The sequence below is a fragment of the Oryx dammah genome, unplaced genomic scaffold (assembly GCF_014754425.2).
Source record: "Oryx dammah isolate SB20612 unplaced genomic scaffold, SCBI_Odam_1.1 HiC_scaffold_1, whole genome shotgun sequence".
Lineage (NCBI taxonomy): Eukaryota > Metazoa > Chordata > Mammalia > Artiodactyla > Bovidae > Oryx > Oryx dammah.
This window is the reverse complement of record NW_024070185.1, coordinates 67,947,283-67,968,302: the sequence shown is the minus strand read 5'-3', so window position 1 is coordinate 67,968,302 and position 21,020 is coordinate 67,947,283. Positions and strand designations below refer to the sequence as shown.

Here is a 21,020-nt window from a genome sequence, read left to right as displayed (position 1 = left end):
TTCCTGGCAGGCACTGGGGGAACATCACATTTGCGCTGCCAGAGCCTGCCCCTGTTTACCACCCGCCCCCACTACACACACACTGCCCTCCCTCTGCTCCTGTGCTGGGAGAGGAACTGAATTCGTCTTCCTTAGGGAGAAAATGTGCCTGAATGAGCAGTGGAGCCCTGGGCAGAAGGACATGGGGAGGGCAGAGAAGAATGGGGCAGCCATGACCACGCAACCACACCATTTATTGCCGTGCTGTCTGGGGAGACACTGTGCGAATGCCCAGGTGCATCGAGGAGGGGAGGGTCTGACTCCCGGACGCCTGAACGTTCTTTCTGAATCGAAGAGTCCAGACCCAGTTCACCGCCTCGTTCCATGCTAACGCCCATGCGTGGGCACACGCAGGGACTTGCACGGTGTCCTCGGGAACAGCAGGTAAATCCTCCCCAGCTTGGAGGAACACAGGAGAGGTAGAGGTCACTGAGTTTCCTCTGCTTTCATGTCACCTCCTGGCAACCTGTGGCCGGCTTCTAGAAGCGGCATGGGCAGGAAAAGGAAGCGAAAGGGGCTCTGGCCTGCTCCTCCTTGCCCAGGAGTTAAGCCAGCAACTGCAGTTTGCTGTGAGGTAATGCCTGGCGCCGCCTGTGTGTTCCTGCAGGTCGAGACAGATTTGGGCCGGGTGGGGTGGCAGCCCCAGCCGCAGAGGGCACGCTGGGAGAATGGCACCGCAAAGGACTGCCTGTGCCCCAGCCCCACCCTGCCAGGCCTTGGGGTCAAGAGGGGGCGGGGGGAGGGACGAGGGGGCAGGCTTCGGTCTGGTGGGCACCCTGGCCTCACCTGGACCCGGACCTTCCGGCTCTGCTGGGAACAGTATTCTGTGGAGAACCCCAGCCGAATGCTTGGGGTGAGGCCTGGCCTCCCCGGGTCTCTGAGCCCCTCTGCCCAGGTGCTGTGGACCTGCCGAGACGGGTTCAGAAGGCGCCAGCGAGAACCAGCTGGAGCCGGAGCCTGGCATCCAGCCCCCCGGCTTCCCAGGCCCTCTCCTGCCCTGGCTGCAGTTACATCAAGCTTCTCATTAGCAGCTGCCCCCGCCTGGCTGTGGAACATGCTTTGGGCATTTGCCATGAGGCTGTTGGAATTTTGCAACAGTCTCTAGGAGGGTGAGCTGGAAGAGGGGCTTCCCCTGCCATCCATGGCCCCTTCCCCAAGGGTTAAACCGAGAAGGCAGGAGAAAAAACATCAAGTGTCAGCAGTATCTGTGGTACCTAGTGGGACAGAGACAGGGCCGTGCCCCCATCTCTCTGGCCTAGGGGCATGACCAGCCCCAGAGCCACTGACTTACTCCCCATTGTGCCCCTATAATTGACTCTCAGGTCTTGGCTCTGGCCATAGAAGACCCATGGACACGGGTGACAGGCACAGAGCAAATGAGGCTCTGGCTCTGGGGGCTCACCTGGCTGTCACCCAACTCCCCAGAGAGGGCCCCAAGGACACCATGCTGCCCAGGAAGCAGCCACCTTGGCTCCTTGGTTCCTGGTACCTCAGAGACCCACTCCTTGAAATCCAGTCTGGTGCAGCCAACAGGCCAACGTGGTCTTGAGTCAACCCAAGAGTGGAAGGCCAAACCTCCACACAGGTAGAAGTCCCTGGGATGTAAAGGAGATGGAGCCAAGGCCAGCCCGCCCTGCTCCAGGACAGTGGCAGCACCACTGCCAGGCAGCGGGCAGCTCTTGGGCAGAGGCGTGAACGGGAGTCTCCCCTCCTGACTCAGACATGCCCTTCTGGGGGTTTGGAGAGGTGCAGGTGAGGACTGTGGGGGGGGAACTTGACGAAAGCAATGGCAGCCAGCTCCTTGCAGAATTCCTCCAGGACAACCACACCCTGGAGGAAGGTCTGGTGGTCCAGCCTGAGGGAGACAGCACAGGGGTCACAGCTGGGAAGTGTGAGGAGTGTGCCCAGCGGGACATCCCAGTATCTGAGGGACTACCCAGGGACAGCCACCTCTGAGGGTCTATGAGGGACCACAGGCCTCAGCAATGAGCCCTCCTCTGCCCCTGGCCCAGTGCCTCCCTGACCCGGAAGCCCTCGCCATGTCAACCCAGGGCTCTTCCTTGGACACCCGCTTCCCGCGGGTACTTACTGCTCCCCGGGGACTTGGCCCATCAGCTGCCTGCGCACCAGGAGCAGTTTGCCTGGGAACTGGGGCACCCTCTGAATTCTCTGCATCAAGTCCCCGATCACCTGGAGTGGGAACAAGAGGGGACTGATGAGACCAGAGACCCTGCCGTGTGGTCCCTGGCCTGGTCATACCATGGGAGGGTGAGCGGTACCTAGGTTCTCCCCTGGCGCTGGCAAGGGTGCCCACACCTGCAGCCCCCAGCCTGCCCCTGTCCCATTGCCCTCCCTTCCTGCCCCCAGCACTGGCATGCTTCCTCTGGCCCGGCCTGGGCGCCCTTACCCTGACGAGCACAGAGAACAGGCTTCGGCAGCCAGGGGCCAAGTTGGTGTAGGGATCCAGGAGGTACTCGTGGATAAGGGGGTGGGGGAAGAGGGCGAGCCGGGACAGGACTGAGGTCACCTGCAGGTTCAGGCTGTATGGCTGCGGGGAGCGCAGTGGACAAGCAAGGGTTGGCAGGGGTGCTGAGCATTTTTACTCCCTGCCCCCCTCCACCCCAGCATTGTGCCTGGCCAGTGTGAACGTGTGCGGGGGTTGGAGACGCACGTGATGTGTGTGTCATGGGTTCCCTGGGGCTGAGGGCCAGGACATGTTAGGGCGTGTGAAGCAGAGGCGAGACGGGGCTTCCCGGCTGGAGAAAGGTGGGGATTGAGGGGGGTCGTGGAACCAGAAAAGGGATGACTGGACCCCCAGGGCTGGGCCCTGCTCTCCCAAAGGACTCCGGAGACCTCACCCCATGGCTAGGGCCCAGCCCTGCTGTCTACCTGTTCTAAAATCCGGGACATGCGCTCAAACAGCATTTGGAGGAAGGGACCCTCAAAGAAAGGCCGTTCGGGTTCATGGGGGTCCAGAGGTGGGGGAGCCAGTGGCCAGCCCCAGGGTGTCACTCGGGAGCTGCACTCCTGGAACTAAAAGAGGCGGCAGAGTTAAGGACATAGGCCAAGGAGGAAATGGCAACACACTCCAGTATTTTTGCCCGGAGAATCCCATGGACAGAGGAGCCTGGCAGGCTACAGTCCATGGGGTCACAAAGAGTCGGACACAACTGAGTGACTAACACACGCCAGCGGTCAGGGGTGCCAGCAGACTGGGAGAGCCACACAGGCAGACGGGGCTCGGGCGCTTGGCCAGAGCTGGGAGCACTGGGCTGGAGATCACAGGGGCAGAGTGCATTAACCCCACACTCTGAGTGGCAAGGACCGAGCACGGGCAGAGGCCTCAACACTCACCAGTCCATAAGCATCGTGGACGTATGTGTCGTATCCTGTCTCCTCCAGGAAGGCCGATGTCTTGGCTTCCTCAGGAACGAGGCAGAGGAAACTGAGAGACAGGACCCTAGATGTGGGGAGGAGGGCCCAGCCTGGGCTGCCCTGCTCCATTTCCAGCCCCTGGGAGCACTCCATCCCAGCCTGTGCCCCATCAGGGCTCTGGCCAAAGACAGAACAAAGCTCAGGTGGCTTGGACTTCCTGATGGGCCCCTACCTGTTGACAATCTCGGTCACCGCTGTCTTGCCATCAGGGTTGGTGGCAGGGGCCGGGGGAGGCTTTGCGGAGGGCTGAAAGCCAGAGTCGAGGAAGCTGTCGGTGAAGTAGGGATCTTCCTCTAGATCTCTGTGCGGGTCGGAAAAGCGCAGCACTAGTGAACAGAGGAACCAGCAGGGGGCCGGGGAGGGGCTCTGAGTGGCCCAAGGCCTCCTCCAAGGAGCCAGGTTTCACTTACAGGGTGTCCTCGTAGCTCTCGGGCTCAGGCGAGCCACGGGCCACGTAAGGACGGCCCTCCAGGTAGCACAGGATCAGGCTCCGGACAATCTGCTCATGGGGCTTCTGCAGTAGCTCCTCAAACAGCCGCAGTGTGGCGATGCTGATCTGGGGCAAGAAGGAATCAGCGGGACACCCTTTCCCCATGCGGGCCTCCAGGGGTGCCTGGAAACTGCTCACCCAGGTGAGAAGACGTCCCCTAGGATGGGGGTTTGCCTCCTCTGGCTGGGGGCTCAGGTGGCAGGTTTCAAGGGGAGCAAGTGGGTGCTGGCCTGAGAACCACAAGTCTGGCTGGTCTCGGTTCCATTAACTAATTTGAGGTGTGGTATTGGGCAAGCCAGTTGGCTCCTCTGCACCTTAAGTTTCCATGTCTGAAAAATGGAATACCGGCCTCGCCTACCTCACAGAGCGGCTGTCAGCCTCCAACAAGCCAAGTGAATACAATAAAAGCACTTTGTAAAACTAAAAAGTGTCATCGTAAGTTTGTAATCACAGAAAATTACAGTGGGACAAGAGTTTGGCTACCAGTCACTGGGTCACTGTCTTTTTCTTTGCTTGGAGGGGAGAGGGAGCTGGGTTTCAATGCCTCAAAGGTAGAACCGCCTTGAAAACTAATGAAAATAGGAAGAAGCTTCTGGAAATCCCATGGGCAAGGTGGGGTGCAGGTGAATAGAGAGGAGGGCCGCCTGCCTCACCTCATCAGAGAGGTGGTCACAGTGCCTGATGAGGTGGGCACACAGGGTGTGGGGGCTGTCCTCAGGGGCTGCAGGCTGCTGGTCCATGCCCAGGAGGAAGGCCACAGCCTCCCGCAGCAGCGCCGGAGAGCGGAGCTGGCGCAGCATGACTGTGAGCAGGGCAGTGGAGGTCAGGACGCTCTGTTCAGACCTATGGGGAGAGTGCACTGAGCCACGCCAGGCAGGGGACAGCAGAGGACAAGCAGGGAGGGACAGGGTGTAGAGGCGCAGAACCCCTTCCTGGTTCTCTTGCATCTTCTGCTGGTATTTCTCTGTCCATTCCCTGTTCCACTTGAGGTCCTGGAGTCTGAGGGTGGGAGGCCTTGGTTAGCCCACATGGCTCTGGGCTACAAGTGTGTGAAGGGGAACATCGACCAGTGGAGCCCACTGACCCCATGACTCTGGCCAAGGAGGTCCCTGGCCTCAAGCACAGGAAAGGGCTTGGTGGGGTGGGCATTTCGCCCGGAGCATAGCCACACTGGAGGGAACTAGATAGAACTTACACGTGTAGGAGCTGGGGCTGCAGAATTTCCACAAATAACTTCTCAACCACAGCCTTTGCCAAGGCATCCGAAACCACCTGGGTGCCAAAGAGCATGTCTTAAAATGCATTTTACCGACCACCGACAATTTTCCACTGAGAAATAGCTGTGTCCTTGTACAGAGTTTAACATAACAAGTAGAGGGGGGTCTGCTGATCCTGGGCCTTGCCCAGCTCCCAAGAGATCCCCTGGGTCCTCCAGGTAGAGACAGAACAGAGCAGCATGAAGCTGGAGGTGGGGCGGAGCACCCGCTCTGCTCACCGTGTGTGCCTCTGTGATGAGGTGGTCACAGTAGTCAAACCAGCCCAAAAAGGCAGCCAAGGCCTCCTTGCCGGGGAAGGAAGCCTCATCAGACGGGGCGCTGGGTAACCTGCACAAGAGCGAGGGAAGTGTGTGAGGCCTGGTTCAGGTATAACCAGGAAGTGGGCTCTTTCACCCCTTGCCTTGGAACCTCCGTTGCCGGAGGGCCGTTCTACTGGGGGCTCTGAGGGCAGACAGGTGGCTCAGACCAGCAGGTAAAGAATCTGCCTGCAGTGCAGAAGACCTGGGTTCAATCCCTGGGTGGGAAAGACCTCCTGGAGAAGGAAATGGCAACCTACTCCAGTATTCTTGCCTGGAGAATCCCATGGACAGAGGAGCCTGGCAGGCTATAGTCCATGGGGTCGCAAAGAGTTGGACACAACTGAAGCGACTTAACACTTTCACTTTCCCTGAGGGCAGAAACCAGAGTGATGCTTTCCTGGAGGGTGAGAAGGCCCCTGGCATGGACTATAACCTCAGGAGGAGGGTGGCCAGCAGGGGTCCCCATCCCCCTTGGAAAACAAGAGAGGCTACCAGGAAGATGCCAGGTCGGGCTTCCAGCCGCTAAAAATGTAGACCTGCCTTCCCTGGCTAAGTGCCTACCTCCAGCTGATGCCCTCTAAAGCAGCAATGTCTGCAGGGTCCAGGGAGCTGGGCAGGGACTGGTACAGCTGGCAGAGGTGCTCAACGATGGCAGGACAACAAGGGCTGCTCTGTACCAGGTAGGTGGCGGCGGCCTGGGACGCCACACTTACCAGGAGCAGCAGGTTCTCCCGGGCCTTCAGGGCCACCCGACCTTTCTGGGGATAAGGGTAGGACTTCAGAGACCTGTGGCTGATCCCCACCTCCCAGTAACTCACCCGCCCCATCCCCGCCCCCTGCGTCTTGGAGGCTGCCAGCACCTTGCTCTTGCACAAGCCAATCAGGGTGGTAATGAGGCTGCTCTCCCCAATGGCTCCATCTGGCTCCTCGGTCTCAGCAGGCAGCTGGGTGTTTGAGGCCCAGGCCCCACAGGTACCATTGTCGGGAGGCTTGCTGTGTGTGCGGTCCTTGTCCCTGACACTGGCTGCCTCTCTCAGAGAGGCGGTGGCTTCTCTGGATGCCTTCCTACCAATAGTCTTTTTACCCTGCAAGGGAGGATGGGTAAGGCCAGGCCGCAGTGCAGACCATTCTCCATGATAGCCCCTTGGGAGTCCAAAGGGGGCCTCAGTGTAGAGCTGGAGGGGAGCCTGCCAAGTGCCTCCTCAGTACCTGCTCCATCCTTCTGCCCCTCAGCAGGGCCACCAGGGGCTTGCCCTGGGGTCTGGGCCCTCCCCCTCCTGCTCCCCAGAGGTACTCACTTCTAGGATATAGGTGAGCAGGGCTGGGTCCTGCTGGATCTTGGAGCAGAGGACTGTGGTGAACTGCACCTCCTCCTTTTCTGTGAGGGATCCAGGAACTGTCCCACCAAGTCGGAGAAGTTTCTAGAAGGGGAGCAAGACAGAGACAAGAGGGGGATAGGGTGGCGGGGAAGAGATGGAGGAATGGGGCAGCACGGAACAAAATCTGTGCACGACCATGGGTTCAAACTCAAGTCCTGCAGCACGGTGCCCAGAGCCTGATGGAGAAGCTGGGGACGGGTCGGGGGGCAGGGGGAGCTCTTTTAGAGTCTCAGAAAGTGGAGCGTTTTGTCAAGGAAGTTTTGGTGCTTTGGGCCTGGCCTTGGAGCAACCCCACCCCCACCAGCTTTGCTTGAAAGCACAGGCCTCACCTCCAGACACCCCTTAGCTTCTGGGCCCCTCACCTGCACAGGTCTGTGGACGTTGAGGTAATGCAGGAGCGGGTGTTGCACTTGGGCCAGAACCTTGCTGAAGAACTGGAGCACCTGCTGCCGCATGCCAGGCGGGTACTGCGGGGCAGGGACAGAGCGCCTGTCAGTCAGTCGGCGAGGCAACGCCCCCGCCTGGGCCGCTCCTCCCCTCACTGCCTTCTCCACCAGCGCCGCCGCCTCTCACTCTAGGAAACTGGACCCCTGCTGCTGCCCTGCCCCCTTTCTCGCTTAATTTTTGTCCCTAACCTTATCGTTATTGAACATACTATCCGTGGGCTCCTTTGATGCACCTGACTAGAATTTTCGCCTGTTTCAATCACTGTCGGGTCCCCAGCGCCTAGGCCACGGCTGGTACATGGTTGGTCCTCAGTACATCACTGATGAACGAACGCGGACTGAACGAAAGGGAGCATGTCCTCAACCCAAGGACAGCGAGAACACGCCACCAAAGCAAAGCAGTGAGGGCCTGAAGCCTGGGGAAGGTGGTGGCTGTTCTGAGCCATCCCAAGTGATCCCGTCCCCACCGAGCTCACACCGCACCCCACCCCACCCCGCCCCAATCCCACCCCTACCCCCCGCCCCCTGCCCCCTGCCCCAGGGGGGGCACTAGGAGGAGCACAGGTAGAAAGACCTGGATCCCCGGGGCCCCGGCTCAGGCGGAAGTTTCCAAAGGCACCCGAGGTCCGGCCCACCTCGGCCTTGCCCAGTGTGCACAGGGTCTCCAGGATCTTGTGCTGCAGTAGGTACTCCAGGCAAGGCCCTGTCTCGCCAGCCGCTGCCTGCTGCTTCTCCTCGTACACCAGGATATCCAGCATCTGCTTCAGCCGCCAGGGAATATCTGTTTTCTTGGCGGGGGTGTTTTCATCTAACAGAGATCCAGGAAACAAGGTGAATGGTGTGAAGTCCAGGGACACTGTGGCTTAAGGGTCAACCCACAGGGTCTAGGGGAGGTAGTGGAGGAGACAGAACAGCCTGGAGAAGGCCAGGTTAACAGTTTTCTTCAAAGACCAGGGCCAAGGGAAGTTTACAGTTGATGCCTCTCTAGCTAACCCTAAAAAGAACTTCCCAGGTAGCGCTAATGGTAAAGAACCTGCCTGCGAATGCAGGAGACTGACACCTGGATTTGATCCCTGGGTCAGGAAGATCCCCTGGAGGAGGGCATAGCAACCCACTCCAGTATTCTTGCCTGAAAAATCCCATGGACAGAGTAGCTTGGCTGGCTATAGTCCATGGAGTTGCAAAAGAGTCAGACATGACTAAACTGACTTAGCATGTGCTAGCTAAAAAGATGAAAGACCCTTTAGATGAAGCCCAGGATATAGCTATCTGACAGGACATGTGTACAGGTCCCAGCACTTTATTAGAGAAAAGCAAGCAGCATTTTTTTCTCTGAACCCTGGGGAAGGACAGTTTGGTGGGCTGCCGGCTACCTCTGGGCCTGAGTGAGAAGCTATGGGCTCAGGGGTCTCTGTTATAATTTAGAAGCTGTCTTCAGCTTCCTAACAGATAACCTCCAGGGGCCTATTTATGTCTCTCTCATACTCATGGAAGGCAATACTCTATTTTCTTTTTTTAAAAAAAAGCTGAAAAAAAATCCATTTATGACCATGGGTTCAGACTCAGACTCACTGCCTGATGCCCAGGTCCTGCTGGTTAGTGGAGTTCTCTTAGTCAGTCTCACAGGGTGGAGGATTTTTATAAAGAAAGTTCTGGTACTTTGGGACTGGCCTTGCAGCACCCCCTAGCTTTTCTTGAAAGCATAGGCTCTTGAGCAAGGCAGCTCACCTCACCCAGCCCTGCACTTCTGGTCCAGGGACCATCTGGTAATTAATGAATTGGGCCAGGTGAAGCCCCAAGTGGACATGAGGCAGTTCTTGAACTTTTCCTAGTTTTCTGCTTGTGACTCCATGACAAGAGATCTTCAGTCCAAAAGGTGCAAAATTTAAGATGTAAAATGAGTCCTGGGGATGTAATGTACAGCATGGAGACTAGAGTTAATAATATTGTATATTTGAAAGTTGCTAACAGAGAAGATCTTAAAATTTCTCATCACACGAAAAAAAAAATTGTAGCTATGGGTGGTGACAGATGTTAACTAGACCTTATTGTGATGATCACTTCACAACATATCCATGTATCGAATCAGTATGTTGTACACCTGAAACTAACATAATGTTATATGTCAATTATATCTCAATTTAAAAAAAGAGATCGTCAATCTAAAGCATTCTTTTTAAAAAGTATTCCTTGTTATTTTAGATTATATAAAATATTTTATATTTTACATTTATATTAACCCCATAAAATGACCTATTGGTATGGATCAGGATTTTTTTTTGCTGCTGTGCAGCATGAGGATCTTATCTCCCTAACCAGGGATTGAACCCATGCCCCCTGCTATGGAAGCAAGGACTCGTAACCACTGCACCACCTAAAGCAATTATTCTTAACTGGGGGCAATTTTGCCCCCGCTACCCAGGATATCTGGCAATGTTTGGAGAGATATTTATGCTTATCACAATGGGGAGGGGGTGCTACTGGCATCTAGTGGGTAGAGGTCAGAGTTGCTGCGAAACACACGGTGTACCCCCCGCCCCCCCAACCTCCTACAACAAAGAACGATCCAGTCCAGATGTCACCAGTGCCACAACTGAGGACCTTGGTCTAACAGAACACTCAGAGCATCCCTCAGAGTGTCCTAAGGCCACTTTTAATTTTGGGGCCTGGCTCAGGCTGGAAGTAAAGCCTTTAGGAAAGGTGTAGGCAGATGGCAGGTGCAATAGTAGATGAGATGGTTAGACAGCATCACCGACTCAATGGACATGAATTTGAGCAAACTCTAGAGGAGCCTGGCAGGCTACAGTCCATGGGGTCACAAAGAGTCAGACAGAACAGGACTGAGCAACTGAACCACAAACAACAAAACTGGAGTCAGTCCCCAGTCTGAACTCTAGGAGGTGGAAGGCTAGGAATGCAGGGAAGGTTACTTAGCAACCAGTGCATCTCCACCAAGCCCAGCATACTGATTACCAAGCAGCCAATGAGATGCTGCCCCCTCAGTGAGGGATCCTGATGGGCCCAGATGAACCCCAGAGCTAGAGTGTCAGCTGCGGGAGAAGGACCAGGCACGCTACGTGCCTTGGTTTTTTCTCCTCCTGTGCCAGGTCTCTACAAGGGAAATGCCCTCTAAATTGGCTCAAGGAAAAAAGAAATTTATTCCACTTCTTTTCTTTAGTCAGTAGGCCCTGGGCACAGGTACCTGGAAACTGAAGGCCTGGATACTCTGCCCAGCTAAGGGCAAGTGGAGTTCAACATCTGGGATGCAGAGTCAGGCCAGTGAAACCCAGCCTCCTTGTCCCTACTCTTACTCACACAGGTCCCTTCCTGGAAGGTCAGAGTGAGGCAGCCCCCACTCTGAAGTGGGCAGTGGATGTCACCTTCCCCAGGACACCTGCATCTCTGAGCTGTGGGGTGACCCCCACCCACCCCTTGCTCCCCAAACCCTTCAGGGATCCCTGCACGGAAGGAGACCAGGCCCCACCTGTGCTTTCGATGTAGTAGTTCGTGATGCCCTTCCAGTGTTCCATGAAGGCCTCCAGCAAGTCAATGCTGGGCTCCCGCTGTGGAGAGAGCAGACACAACCTAAGTGGCTGCCACTATGACACTCTACCATCTGCTAAGTGTTGGACGGCTGCTGGGCCCTGGAGGAGGCAGTTGGGATCCTGGGTTCTCAAACTGAATTAGTGACACATTTTCTCCAGGACATCTGCACATTGTCTTCACATCTCCCAATAATCTCCTGTGTCCTCTCCCCAGACACCCCCTCCCTCCTTGAGATGTTGTGGTCCTGGAACATGTCATGACCATCCCCCATCCCAGAGTGGCTAAGACTGTTGGTGGAGAAAACAGACACAGAAACAGATCATTTCCGTACAACGTGGTTATGCTACAATAGGGGTATGTAGAGGAAAACAGGAAAGCACCCCCAAAACAACAAAATTTAAATGGAAAATGTGGCAGAGACAAAGCATTCAGGTCCATTTCACTCTGAGAGTCTGAAAATTTGGGTTGAAGGCCACCACAACTCAATTCAGCTAGGTGCGTAATGTTAGAATATGAAGCAAGTGGGATTTCCCTGGGGGTCCAGTGGTTAAGTGGGAGACCCAGATTCAATCCCTGGGTTGGGAAGATCCCCTGGAGAAGGAAATGGCAACCCACTCCAGTACTCTTGCCTGGAGAATCCCATGGAGGGAGGAGCCTGGTAGGCTACAGTCCATGGGGTCTCAAAGAGTCAGACACGACTGAGCGACTTCACACACACACACCAGTGGTTAAGACTCTGTGCCTCCAATGCACAGGGCGCCAGTTGGATCCCTGATCAGGAACTAGGATTCCACGTGCCATGTGGCTTGCACCCACCAAAAAATGCCTAACTTATGGTGGTGTTTTAGTTACTAAGTCATGTCCGACTCTGGTGACCCTCAGACCATAGCCTGACAGGCTCCTCTGTCCATGGGATTTCCCAGGCAAGCATACTGGAGTGGGTTGCTATTTCCTTCTCCAGGGGATCTTCCCGACCCAGGATTGAACCTGGGTCTCGCGCATTGGCAGGCAGGTTCTTTACCACTGTGCCACCTGGGAGGCCCGTCTTCCTTATAATGTGTTGCATCTTTTGTTCACAGTGCAGGGTGTGCACTATCTTCTCTCAGTTCTGCTCCTGTCCACACCTCCAGCTCCTTCAATCACCCCAAGGAATTCTGATCTTCCATGAGCAGCCCTTGAACCTCCCCCTTCTCCTAAAGCAACCTCTCCATTCCCATGCCCCAGCTGGAACTAACCTTGAACTGGTAACAACCACTACCTCTGAAAACTTCTCCAAAAAGGGCATTTCTTCTCTTTTCTTGCACAGTGAATGTTCCCAGGGGAAAAATGCATATTCCAGTAGTCCCTACCCACATCCCTACCTTATGGTCTTTCCTCTAGCTGCTCCTCTGCCTAGGAGACTCTGTATATCCCCCTACACCTGTTTAGGTCCTAGCAGTCCCCAGTGAGGTCCAGCTCAAAGCTACCGCCTCCACAAAGCTGTCTCCAGGGTCCCTGGACACACCTCTCTCTAACTTCATGCTTTACTGCACCACAGGACAGGGTGTCTCCTCCTTCCATAACTCCCTCAGCAGGTATCTATTGATGCCTACTGTGTACGAAACACCACGCCTGATGCTATGAGCCACACAAGGGTGTCTAAGAGCCAGTCCTCCAGAAACATGCCATGGAGGAGAAGAGAACATCAAATGCACTGAATGACTCAACCACAGGAAATAGTGGGAGACAGTGGCTGGTGCAGTCACTAAGACTCCATGCTCCTAACGCATGGGGCCTGGGTTTGATCCCTGGTTCAGAACTAGATGCCCCACGTCACAAACAGAAGATGCCACATGCAACAATGAAAATCAAAGATCCTGCATGTGGCAACTAAGACCCAGGGCGGTCAAATAAAAGAAGCAGTAGTGGTGTGAGAACACAGGAGAGGTGGACAGCGACCTTTGGGTGAAGAAGGGTCAGTTCCAACAAGTGAAATGAAGAGGCTATGCTGAGGTCATGCGGGAACTAAAACCCGAAGAGCTGGTCTGATTTCAACAATAAGACACAGGAGAGATGTTTCCTGCAGAACGATCTTTGCAAAGTGTGTCCAGCACAAGGATGGATGGATGAGTGTGTGGGGCATTGAACTTCTTGGCAAAACCAAGAAGTCCCTTTTCTTTTTTTCTTTGCAGGCAGTTGGGTACAGGTCAGTGACATCTTCTGAGCTCCTGAAGAAGAGTCATCTGGTGAGTGTGTAGGAGACAAATGCAAAATGAAGGTTTAGCAGGCCACTATGACAAGAGGAGGAAGAAATGACACTGAATCAGAGATACTGCCCCTTGCCCTGGCGGCCTGGGCAGTCTTCTTTCAGAGTTAGCTCTGGGGGCCATGACCTCTATGGAGGTGGCACCTCCCACAGTCATTCCAAACACACAGATCATATGGAGTGACTGTATCTTATCACGGTCTACATGATGCTATTATTGTTGGGTGAACAATCATCTCTGTAGGAGACTGTGAGCTCCCTCAAGCCCAGGGTTCTGTGTTTCTATCTCTGAGAGTCCCTAAAGGGCTCTGCACAGAGTGACTACTCATTGATACTTACTAAAATATCTCAGCAAACTCCTTAAACCTGGACTTCCCTGGTGGTCTAGTGGTTAGGAATTTGCCTGCCAATGCAGGGGACACAGGTTCGATCCCTGGTCCAAGAAGATCCCATACCATGGAGCAACTAAACCCACAGCGTCACAGCTCCTGAGCCCATGCACCTAGAGCCCGAGGGCCGCAACTACTGAGCCAGGTGCTGCAGCTACTAACGCACATGCACCTGGGGCCAGTGCTCCACAACAGGAGAAGCCACGGCAATGAGGAGCCCGAGCACTGCCACAAAGAACAGGCCCGCTTGCCGAAGCTAGAGAAAGCCCGCAAGCAGCAACGAAGACCTAGTGCAACCCAAAATAAAAATAAATAAATAACAAGTAAATACATCTTTAAAAAAACAACAACAACAACAACCCTCCTTAAGCCCTTCCCACAGTTCCTTGTTCTGGGAAAACCCTCTGACCCTTAACCACACTATGATCGTCTCACAAGCCTGTGATGGGGTCTCATCTAACCTTAAAATTCACTTATAGTCTCCTAAAGCCTTAAGCTGGACTTAAACGAAAAAAGAACAACCCAGGAAAAAAAAAAAAAAGGAGAAACAGAACAAAAGTTAGCCAAAACAAACCGTTAGAGCTAAAAAAAAACCCATTAGATAATCTTTACCTGAATATATTGTTAGCTACTGTAACTCCAGAAAAAAGAAACTGCACCAAATGATTTCTTTTTAAAGATAATATTATTATTATTATTATTTTTACAAATAACTGTAAAGATTGCTATTCTATTTTGTCAGAAGAGGGCAGGAAAGAGCACTCTTTCTCCTTAACACTTGCTGGGTCAAGTTGAGTTAAGCAACTTACTGGGGGTTTTAATCTAGTGACCCAGCCCTGGGAAGATCTGTGCTCAAGCTTGGGGTTGAGGAGGGAGAGGGGACCATCTCCCCTGGTGGTCGCATGGGACCAGTCAAATTTCTAGGGCATTGACTATATGTTGTATACTGAGGGGCCTAAGGACACCTGCCTAAAAATATCTCCCGTGACCACCAACTCGCCTCCAGCAAGACACTGAAATTTCTACAGAGGCAGCCTTAGAAATTCACTCAGGGCTAGGGTCCTGTCTGTCCTGTTCACCTTGTGTCTGGAGCTTTCCCAGATAGGTATGAAGGGGTGTCAGATTATGTTCTAACATGACAGCTATTTTTTTGACTGGGGACAGAGAGGAGGGGAGGAGAGATCATTCTGGAATCCCCTCCGGAGGCAGGATGGCCCGAGGTGCCTGCAAGGGCAGGGCTGGGGCAGGTGAGAGTTGAGAAAGCAGGAACTTTTCACTTTCTTCACAAGTTTGCTTAAGGCTGAGGCTGTTCTCATTCAAAAGCCCTGATCTGGGCTGTGTGTTGGGGAGGTGGGGCTTCCCTGGTGGCTTATCAGTAAAGAACCCCCCTGCCAATGCAGGAGAAGTGGGTTCGGTCCCTGGACCAGGAAGATCCCCTGGAGAAGGAAATGGCAACCCACTCCAATACTCTTGCCTGGAAAATCCCATAGACAGAGGAGCCTGGCTGGCTTCAGTCCACGGGGTCACAAAGAGTAGGAAATGACTGGACTGAGAGCTTGAGCACCCAGGCATGCATTGAGAAGGAAAAGGATAGAACCCAAGGCTGTTTCTCCTGAGAACATTTGATACACTCAACTGATCAATTAGGAGAGTTTAGACTATGGACAAAAGAATTGTTAACTTCACAGGCAGATTCTTGGCAGGGTTACTTTGACTGGAAGGCATCCTGCCTACCCTATCTAAACTCGCACTTTTATCTTGCTGAGTGAACTGTGGGTGCCTCTGACCAGCCTTCAAACCCAACAGAAAATGGCAGAAACACAAATTCCTTGGCCCCCTGGCCACCCCAGGCACCACCAGAGCTGGCCTCTCTGGACTCAAGGTCAGCGGGGCTTGAGGTGGCCTGGGATTGAGATAACATTCTGGAAAAGGCACTTGTACCCAGGATAAGACTGTTTCCTGGGCTAGGCGCACCCCCCCCACACACACACACACTTGGATTGTTATCTGTACCCTTCCTGGGGACTTGGGCAGTTGGGGCCTGCACTTCCCAAGTCGAAGGTGAGAGGGCCGACCGCGCGAGTGAGGTCTTAGAGGCGTCGGAGGGCAAGGAACGAGAGGAAGGGGCAGCTAATTTTTAAGGCCAGGTGACCAGGAAGGGAGGAGCGCGGTGGAAGAGGAAGGCCCACAGGCTGGGGGAGGGGACTTGGGGGGAATTTTGGGAAGAAATTATTGGGTGACAGGGGAGCACTCGGCACGGAGGAGTTTGGGAATTGGGAGACTCCGGGAGCAGGGAAAATAAACAGGAAGCAATTCGGGGAGAAGGGTTAGGGGCTGGAGCGGCCTGGAGAAAAGCTAGAAGAGGGACGATCAAGAAAGAAGACACTGGAAACGGGAAGAGAGGTCCGGGAGGGGGCGCGGCGGGGGAGCGAAGAGGCCCGGGACGGGGCTCCGCGCGGCCCGGGTAGGGGTCCCTTCCCCGAGGCGGCCTGCGCCCTCCGCCCGCCCGCGCGCCCGCCGGCTCCTCTCCCGGCCCCGCGCCCGCCCTTCCGGCCCCACTCCGGCCTCACCGCCCCCACGGCCTCCTGCAGCAGCGCCCCGAGCCGGCTCAGCATGACGGCGGCCCGGTTCCCGGTTCCCGGTTCCGGGGCGGCGGCGGAGCTCCCGGGCGCAGGCGGCGACCCGGAGGCGCAGCGAGGGAGGCGGGGCCCCGGCCGCCCCGCCCCGCAGCCCCCGCCCGGCCCCGCGCGGGGTCGTAGAGGAGGCCAGCCGCCGACGGGGCCCGGCGGGGCAGCGAGGAGGGGCCCCGAGGCTGGGGGTGCCCGCCGCCTGCCGCGGCAGCAGAAAGACAAGGTCAAGTCCGCCGGGGCCCCCGGGGAAGCCCGGAGGCAGCGTGCGAACGACCCTTAGGGAAGGGCGCGTGGGACCAAGCACGTTTTTCCCATGAGGAATGAAAAGGTCCATGGGTCTGGAAGTCTCTAGACGTCCCTCATGGGAACCCCTTATGCCTACCGCCCCCCACCTCCATCGTAACGATGTCAGGGATCAGCAGACATACATTCTGGACGGCTGACTGCCTTGTGATGAAGAATCTTTTTCCATTCCTGGGGGGTTGGGGCGGGGGCTGGGGGGGAAGATGGGGAATGGGCTTTGAACTGGCAGAGCTAGCTGCTAGAAAGCACCCTGCCAAAGGGCCCAACTTTGAACATTCCAGGAAGCCCTGCTTGGTTGAGGGTTCTGCCTATATAATCCTCGGCCTTGATTTTCTCAGTGCGCTATCCCCTTCCCCAGGTTAGACACTGTTTCTTCCCCTGTTGAGTCCAGAAGCGCAGAACCAGGCCAGTGTGACTTCTTCCCCCATCCCGGTCTAGCACAGTAGCCACTGGCCACTTGTGGCTATGGAGCTGAAAAGTGTTACTCCTAACTGACACATGCTGAAGACATGTCAGACAAAGGAAAGAATGTAAAATAGTCAGTAACGGGGCTTCCCTGGTGGCTCGGGGTAAAGAATCCGCCTGCCAATGCAGGAGACGTGGGTTTGATGCCTGGTATGGGAAGATCCCACATACCACAGAGCAACTAAGCCCATTGCCACAACTACTGAGCCCACCTGCTGCAACTGTGGAAGGCTGCTTGCCCCTGAGCCCGTGCTCTGCGACACTGAAGCCACTGCAATGAGAAGCCCTCACACTGCAACTACAGAGTTGCCCCCACTTGCTGCAACTGCAGAAAAGCCCTCTCAGTATCGAAGATTTAGTGCAGCCATAAATAAATAAATAATTTTTTTAATTAAAAAATAAATTGTCACAGGATATTTTGGGCTTCCCAGGTGGCACTAGTGATAAAGAACATGCTTGCCAATATAGGAGACATACGAGGCACAGGTTCTATCCCTGGGTGGGGAAGATCCCCTGAAAGGAGGGCATGGCAATCCACTCCAGTGTTCTTGTCTGGAGATATTCCATGGACAGAGGAGCCTGGAGGGCTACAGTTAGTTTATAATGTCACAAAAATTTGGACACAACTGAAGTGACTAGGCACATACACACACACAATGATGTTTTAGGTTGATTGCAAGTTCAAATGCAATCAGTTAGGTAAACTGAGTTAACCAAAGTATATTATAAAATTAATTTCATTGTTGCCTGTTACTTTTAAGTGGCTACAGTGCTGGTCCATAGTTCCTGTCAAGGAAGTCACACTGGCCCCTTGTAGACACACCAAGGAAAGATACAGATGGTGGGTCTCCTGGAAAAGTGGGGGGCCACACTGGAAAAATACACCCCAGAGTCACACAGGCAGAACCTTCAACAGGAGCAGACTTTCCCCTAATGTCCAAAGCTGAGCCCTTAAGAAGGAGGCTTTCTAGCAGCCAGCTCTGCCGGGTCAAAGCCCATTCCCCACCTCACCCCTCCACCTGCCCAGAATGGAAAGATAGTCCTCACGACTACAGGGCTGATGTCTGTTCAGAATGTATTCCTGCTGACCCCTGACACCATCTGATGAGAAAGTAAGGCACCAGGGGTTCTGTGAAGGAAGGGGGTAGCCCCTGTCACAGGTCTGAGGACCTGGAGCTGTGGCATTGTGGAGCTTCACTGTTCCAGCCCTGCCCTGGGGGCCCCATTCACCAGTGAGACTGAGGCCCCAGAGGCAGCACCTGCCCAGAGGTGGGTGTGTGCCGTGGAGTGGAGCCTGCAGTCCAGACTAAGTCATGGGGAGGCCGGGGTTCCCCTGAGCCCAGGCTGCACTAGTATTTGGATCTCAGTTCTCTGGCAGCTGCTTGGGGGGAAATAGATGTTTCAAACAGTTCGTCTACAATTGGTCCCTGGTGAGAAGCCTATGGGAAATGAGAGGAGGCTTTTTAAGCTAAAAAGTATAAAATATAAGAACAAAGACAAGAAACAAGCCTGTATTGTGTATTAAGAAGCAATCTAGGGCTTCCCTGGTAGCTCATTGGTAAAGAATCCACCTCCCAATGCAGGAGAGGATGAGATGGTTGTATGGCATCACCAATTCAATGGACATGAACTTGGGCAAACTCTAGGAGATGGTGAGGGACAGGGAAGCCTGGCGTGTTGCAGTCCTTGGGGTCACAAAGAGTTGGACACAACTTGGCGACTGAACAACAACAACAATGCCTGAGACATTTTTGGAATGTCCTTTTTTGGGGATTCCTTCCCATTTAGGTCACCACAGAGCACTGAGTAGAGTTCGCTGTGCTAAATACAGTAGGTTCTCGTTAGTTATCTGTTTTATACATAGTATTGTATAGATGTCAGTCACAACCTCCCAAATCATCCACCCCCATTTTCCTCCCTTGGTATCCAGTCATTTGTTCTCTGTGTGTTTATTTCTGCTTTGCAAATAAGATCATCTTTAGTATTTTCGGACCAGAGTTCGATCCCTGGTCCAGGAATATACCATATATGTCAGAGTAGCTAAGACCACGCACCATAACTACTGAGCCTGTGCTCTAGAGCCCAGGAACTGATACTGCTGCAGCCCACGCACCCTAGAGCCTGTGCTCTGCAGCAACGAGAGAAGCCACCGGAGTGAGAAGCCCGCACATTATAACTAGAGAGTAGCCTCCCCTCGCCACAACTAGAGAAAGGCCTGTGCAGCAATGCAGAGGCTAGAGTTCGGCCAAGCCTGGGCTGAGCTAGTATTTGGATCCCACCAAAATAAGTAAATTAAAAAAAATTAAAACAGAAGTAATCTAGAGTGTAGTCCAACATTGTTCTCTGGGTCTCCTTCCTCGTAGGTAAAGGAAGCAGGCTGGATAGATTAAATCCACTTATTTTCCCTTCAAGATATTTCAAGGAAATGTAGGATATAGGGGAAGTATATAAGAACTTCATGATATTTTATTTGGTTTAATTTTAAAATTTTAATTTTAAAAGCCCTAATAAAAGTCAGTGGACATACTTATATATGTGCTAGAGCCTACTGATGCAGCTAAATTCTGCTGCCAGTTTACCTTACTGAGAAGAGGTTTGAATAAACCTCCCCTTCTGTCCCTGGGTCGGGAAGTTCTCTGGAGAAGGAAATGGCAACCCATTCCAGTACTCTTGCCTAGAAAATCCCATGGACGGAGGAGCCTGGTGTCCATGGGGTCGCAAAGAGTTGGACACGACTGAGCGACTTCACTTTTCTTTTTTTTTTCTTTTCTGTCAATGTAAATGAAGGTAGAAGGCTGTTGCAGAAGAAACAGCTTGAAAGAGCAAGTCACTAAGCCCAGATTCAAAGAGACGGGACTTAGCTGCTGTCTCTCAACACTAGGAATGTGGCTGTTCACATTTGTGTGTGCCATTATTTTAAAATATTTATTTATTTATTTCGCTGCATTGGGTCTTGGTTGTAGCATGATGGATATTCCTTGTGTCATGCAGGATCTTTCTCTGGGGTACACAGGCTTAGTCACCCAGGGTATGTGTAATCTTAGTTCCCCAACTAGGAGTTCCCTGCATTGCAAGGCAGATTCTTAACCATTGGACCACCAGAGAAGTCTCTTGTGTGCATTTTTAAACCACCAAAATTTTGTAACTACTTATCTATGAAGGAAACAGCAACCCACTCCAGTATTCTTGCCTGGGAAATCCCATGGACAGAGGAACCTGGCAGGCTACAGTTCACAGGATCTCAAACAAGTTGGACATGACTGAGCTCCTTATATGAATCTATGTGAATCAGGATTTTGTTGATACTTTGCAACCAAAAACAAGAGTAATTTAGGTCCTGCACTTGTTGAAAGGGCAGTGGTCATATATAATCCCTGGCTTAAATTTTTTATATCCATCAAATAGCTTCCTTATTCTCATTGATTGATTTCATAATAATTGACTATAAAATTCACTTGTAAATGTATTCTAATTACTAATAGTAAGATCTAATTAAAAAAAAAAAAGACTGGCTACTAAAAAGGTTTGGAAACCACTGGACTATATAATCACCAAGGTTTTATTTGAGGTTTTATTTTAGATCCCTACTTCGAGGGCTTCCCAGGTGGTGCTGGTGGTAAAGAATCAGCCTGCTAATGCAGAAGGTATGAGACTTTGGTTCAATCCCTGGGTTGGGAAGATTCCTTGGCAGAGGGCATGGTACCACACTCCAGTATTCTTGCCTGGAGAATCCCAAAGACAGAAGAGCCTGGCGGGCTACAGTCAGTGGGGTTGCAAAGAGTTGGAAATGACTGAGAGTCTGAGCTCACACACTCCACTTTGAGCTGCTCTAAATTTCTCGGGAACCTCAAATCCTTTAGGACTTCAAGTCCAGTTGAGCCCCTACTGTAAACATTTCCCAGAGTGCCCTGGGATCAAACATTCCTCCCACCCCTTGATGCAAAGCATCCTGGGAGCTCCTGTCCATCATGCTAGAACACAGTAAGTCTTCCAAACATTCACTAAATACCCATTCCTCTCTCTGCTGCCCTTGGAGAGACAACTGTCTGTACTGGGGAAGCCCCAGCTTAGTGGTGA

General features: G+C 53.4%; 1 protein-coding gene across 10 annotated transcripts; it reads right to left on the bottom strand.

Annotated features, from left to right (window-relative positions):
• Window positions 1-212: 212 nt before the first annotated feature.
• FHIP2B (FHF complex subunit HOOK interacting protein 2B) lies at window positions 213-16,230 on the bottom strand. Of its 10 annotated transcripts, XM_040242556.1 has the most exons (19): window positions 12,147-12,806; window positions 10,850-10,928; window positions 8,001-8,173; window positions 7,282-7,386; window positions 6,839-6,961; window positions 6,401-6,625; window positions 6,102-6,298; window positions 5,460-5,568; window positions 5,160-5,236; window positions 4,618-4,807; window positions 3,885-4,030; window positions 3,647-3,775; window positions 3,394-3,484; window positions 2,929-3,072; window positions 2,447-2,587; window positions 2,129-2,229; window positions 1,529-1,894; window positions 826-945; window positions 213-640 (listed from the first exon to the last, which is right to left on the bottom strand). In XM_040242556.1, the coding sequence occupies exons 1-17, from the start codon at window positions 12,264-12,266 to the stop codon at window positions 1,756-1,758; spliced, it is 2,289 nt and encodes a 762-aa protein (XP_040098490.1). In that variant the 5' UTR covers window positions 12,267-12,806; the 3' UTR covers window positions 213-640; window positions 826-945; window positions 1,529-1,755. The 10 variants fall into 10 exon arrangements, with proteins under 10 accessions (XP_040098490.1, XP_040098497.1, XP_040098548.1 ...); XM_040242563.1 differs by lacking the exon at window positions 12,147-12,806 and adding an exon at window positions 16,116-16,230 and having other exon boundaries at window positions 826-1,894; window positions 3,394-3,499; XM_040242614.1 differs by lacking the exons at window positions 2,929-3,072; window positions 12,147-12,806 and adding an exon at window positions 16,116-16,230.
• Between the last annotated feature and the right edge of the window lie 4,790 nt (window positions 16,231-21,020).

What these genes read in the sequence shown, in the direction of transcription:
- FHIP2B (XM_040242541.1), bottom strand. Translation starts at nt 12,266, where the DNA reads ATGTGGGTAGGGACTACTGGAATATGCATTTTTCCCCTGGGAACATTC. An exon ending in TTAGAGGGCATCAGCTGGAG is followed by an intron (nt 5,569 to 6,101) that starts GTAGGCACTTAG and finishes GCTCTTGTGCAG; the next exon opens with GTTACCCAGCGCCCCGTCTG. An exon ending in GGCCAAGTCCCCGGGGAGCA is followed by an intron (nt 1,895 to 2,128) that starts GTAAGTACCCGC and finishes TGTCTCCCTCAG; the next exon opens with GCTGGACCACCAGACCTTCC.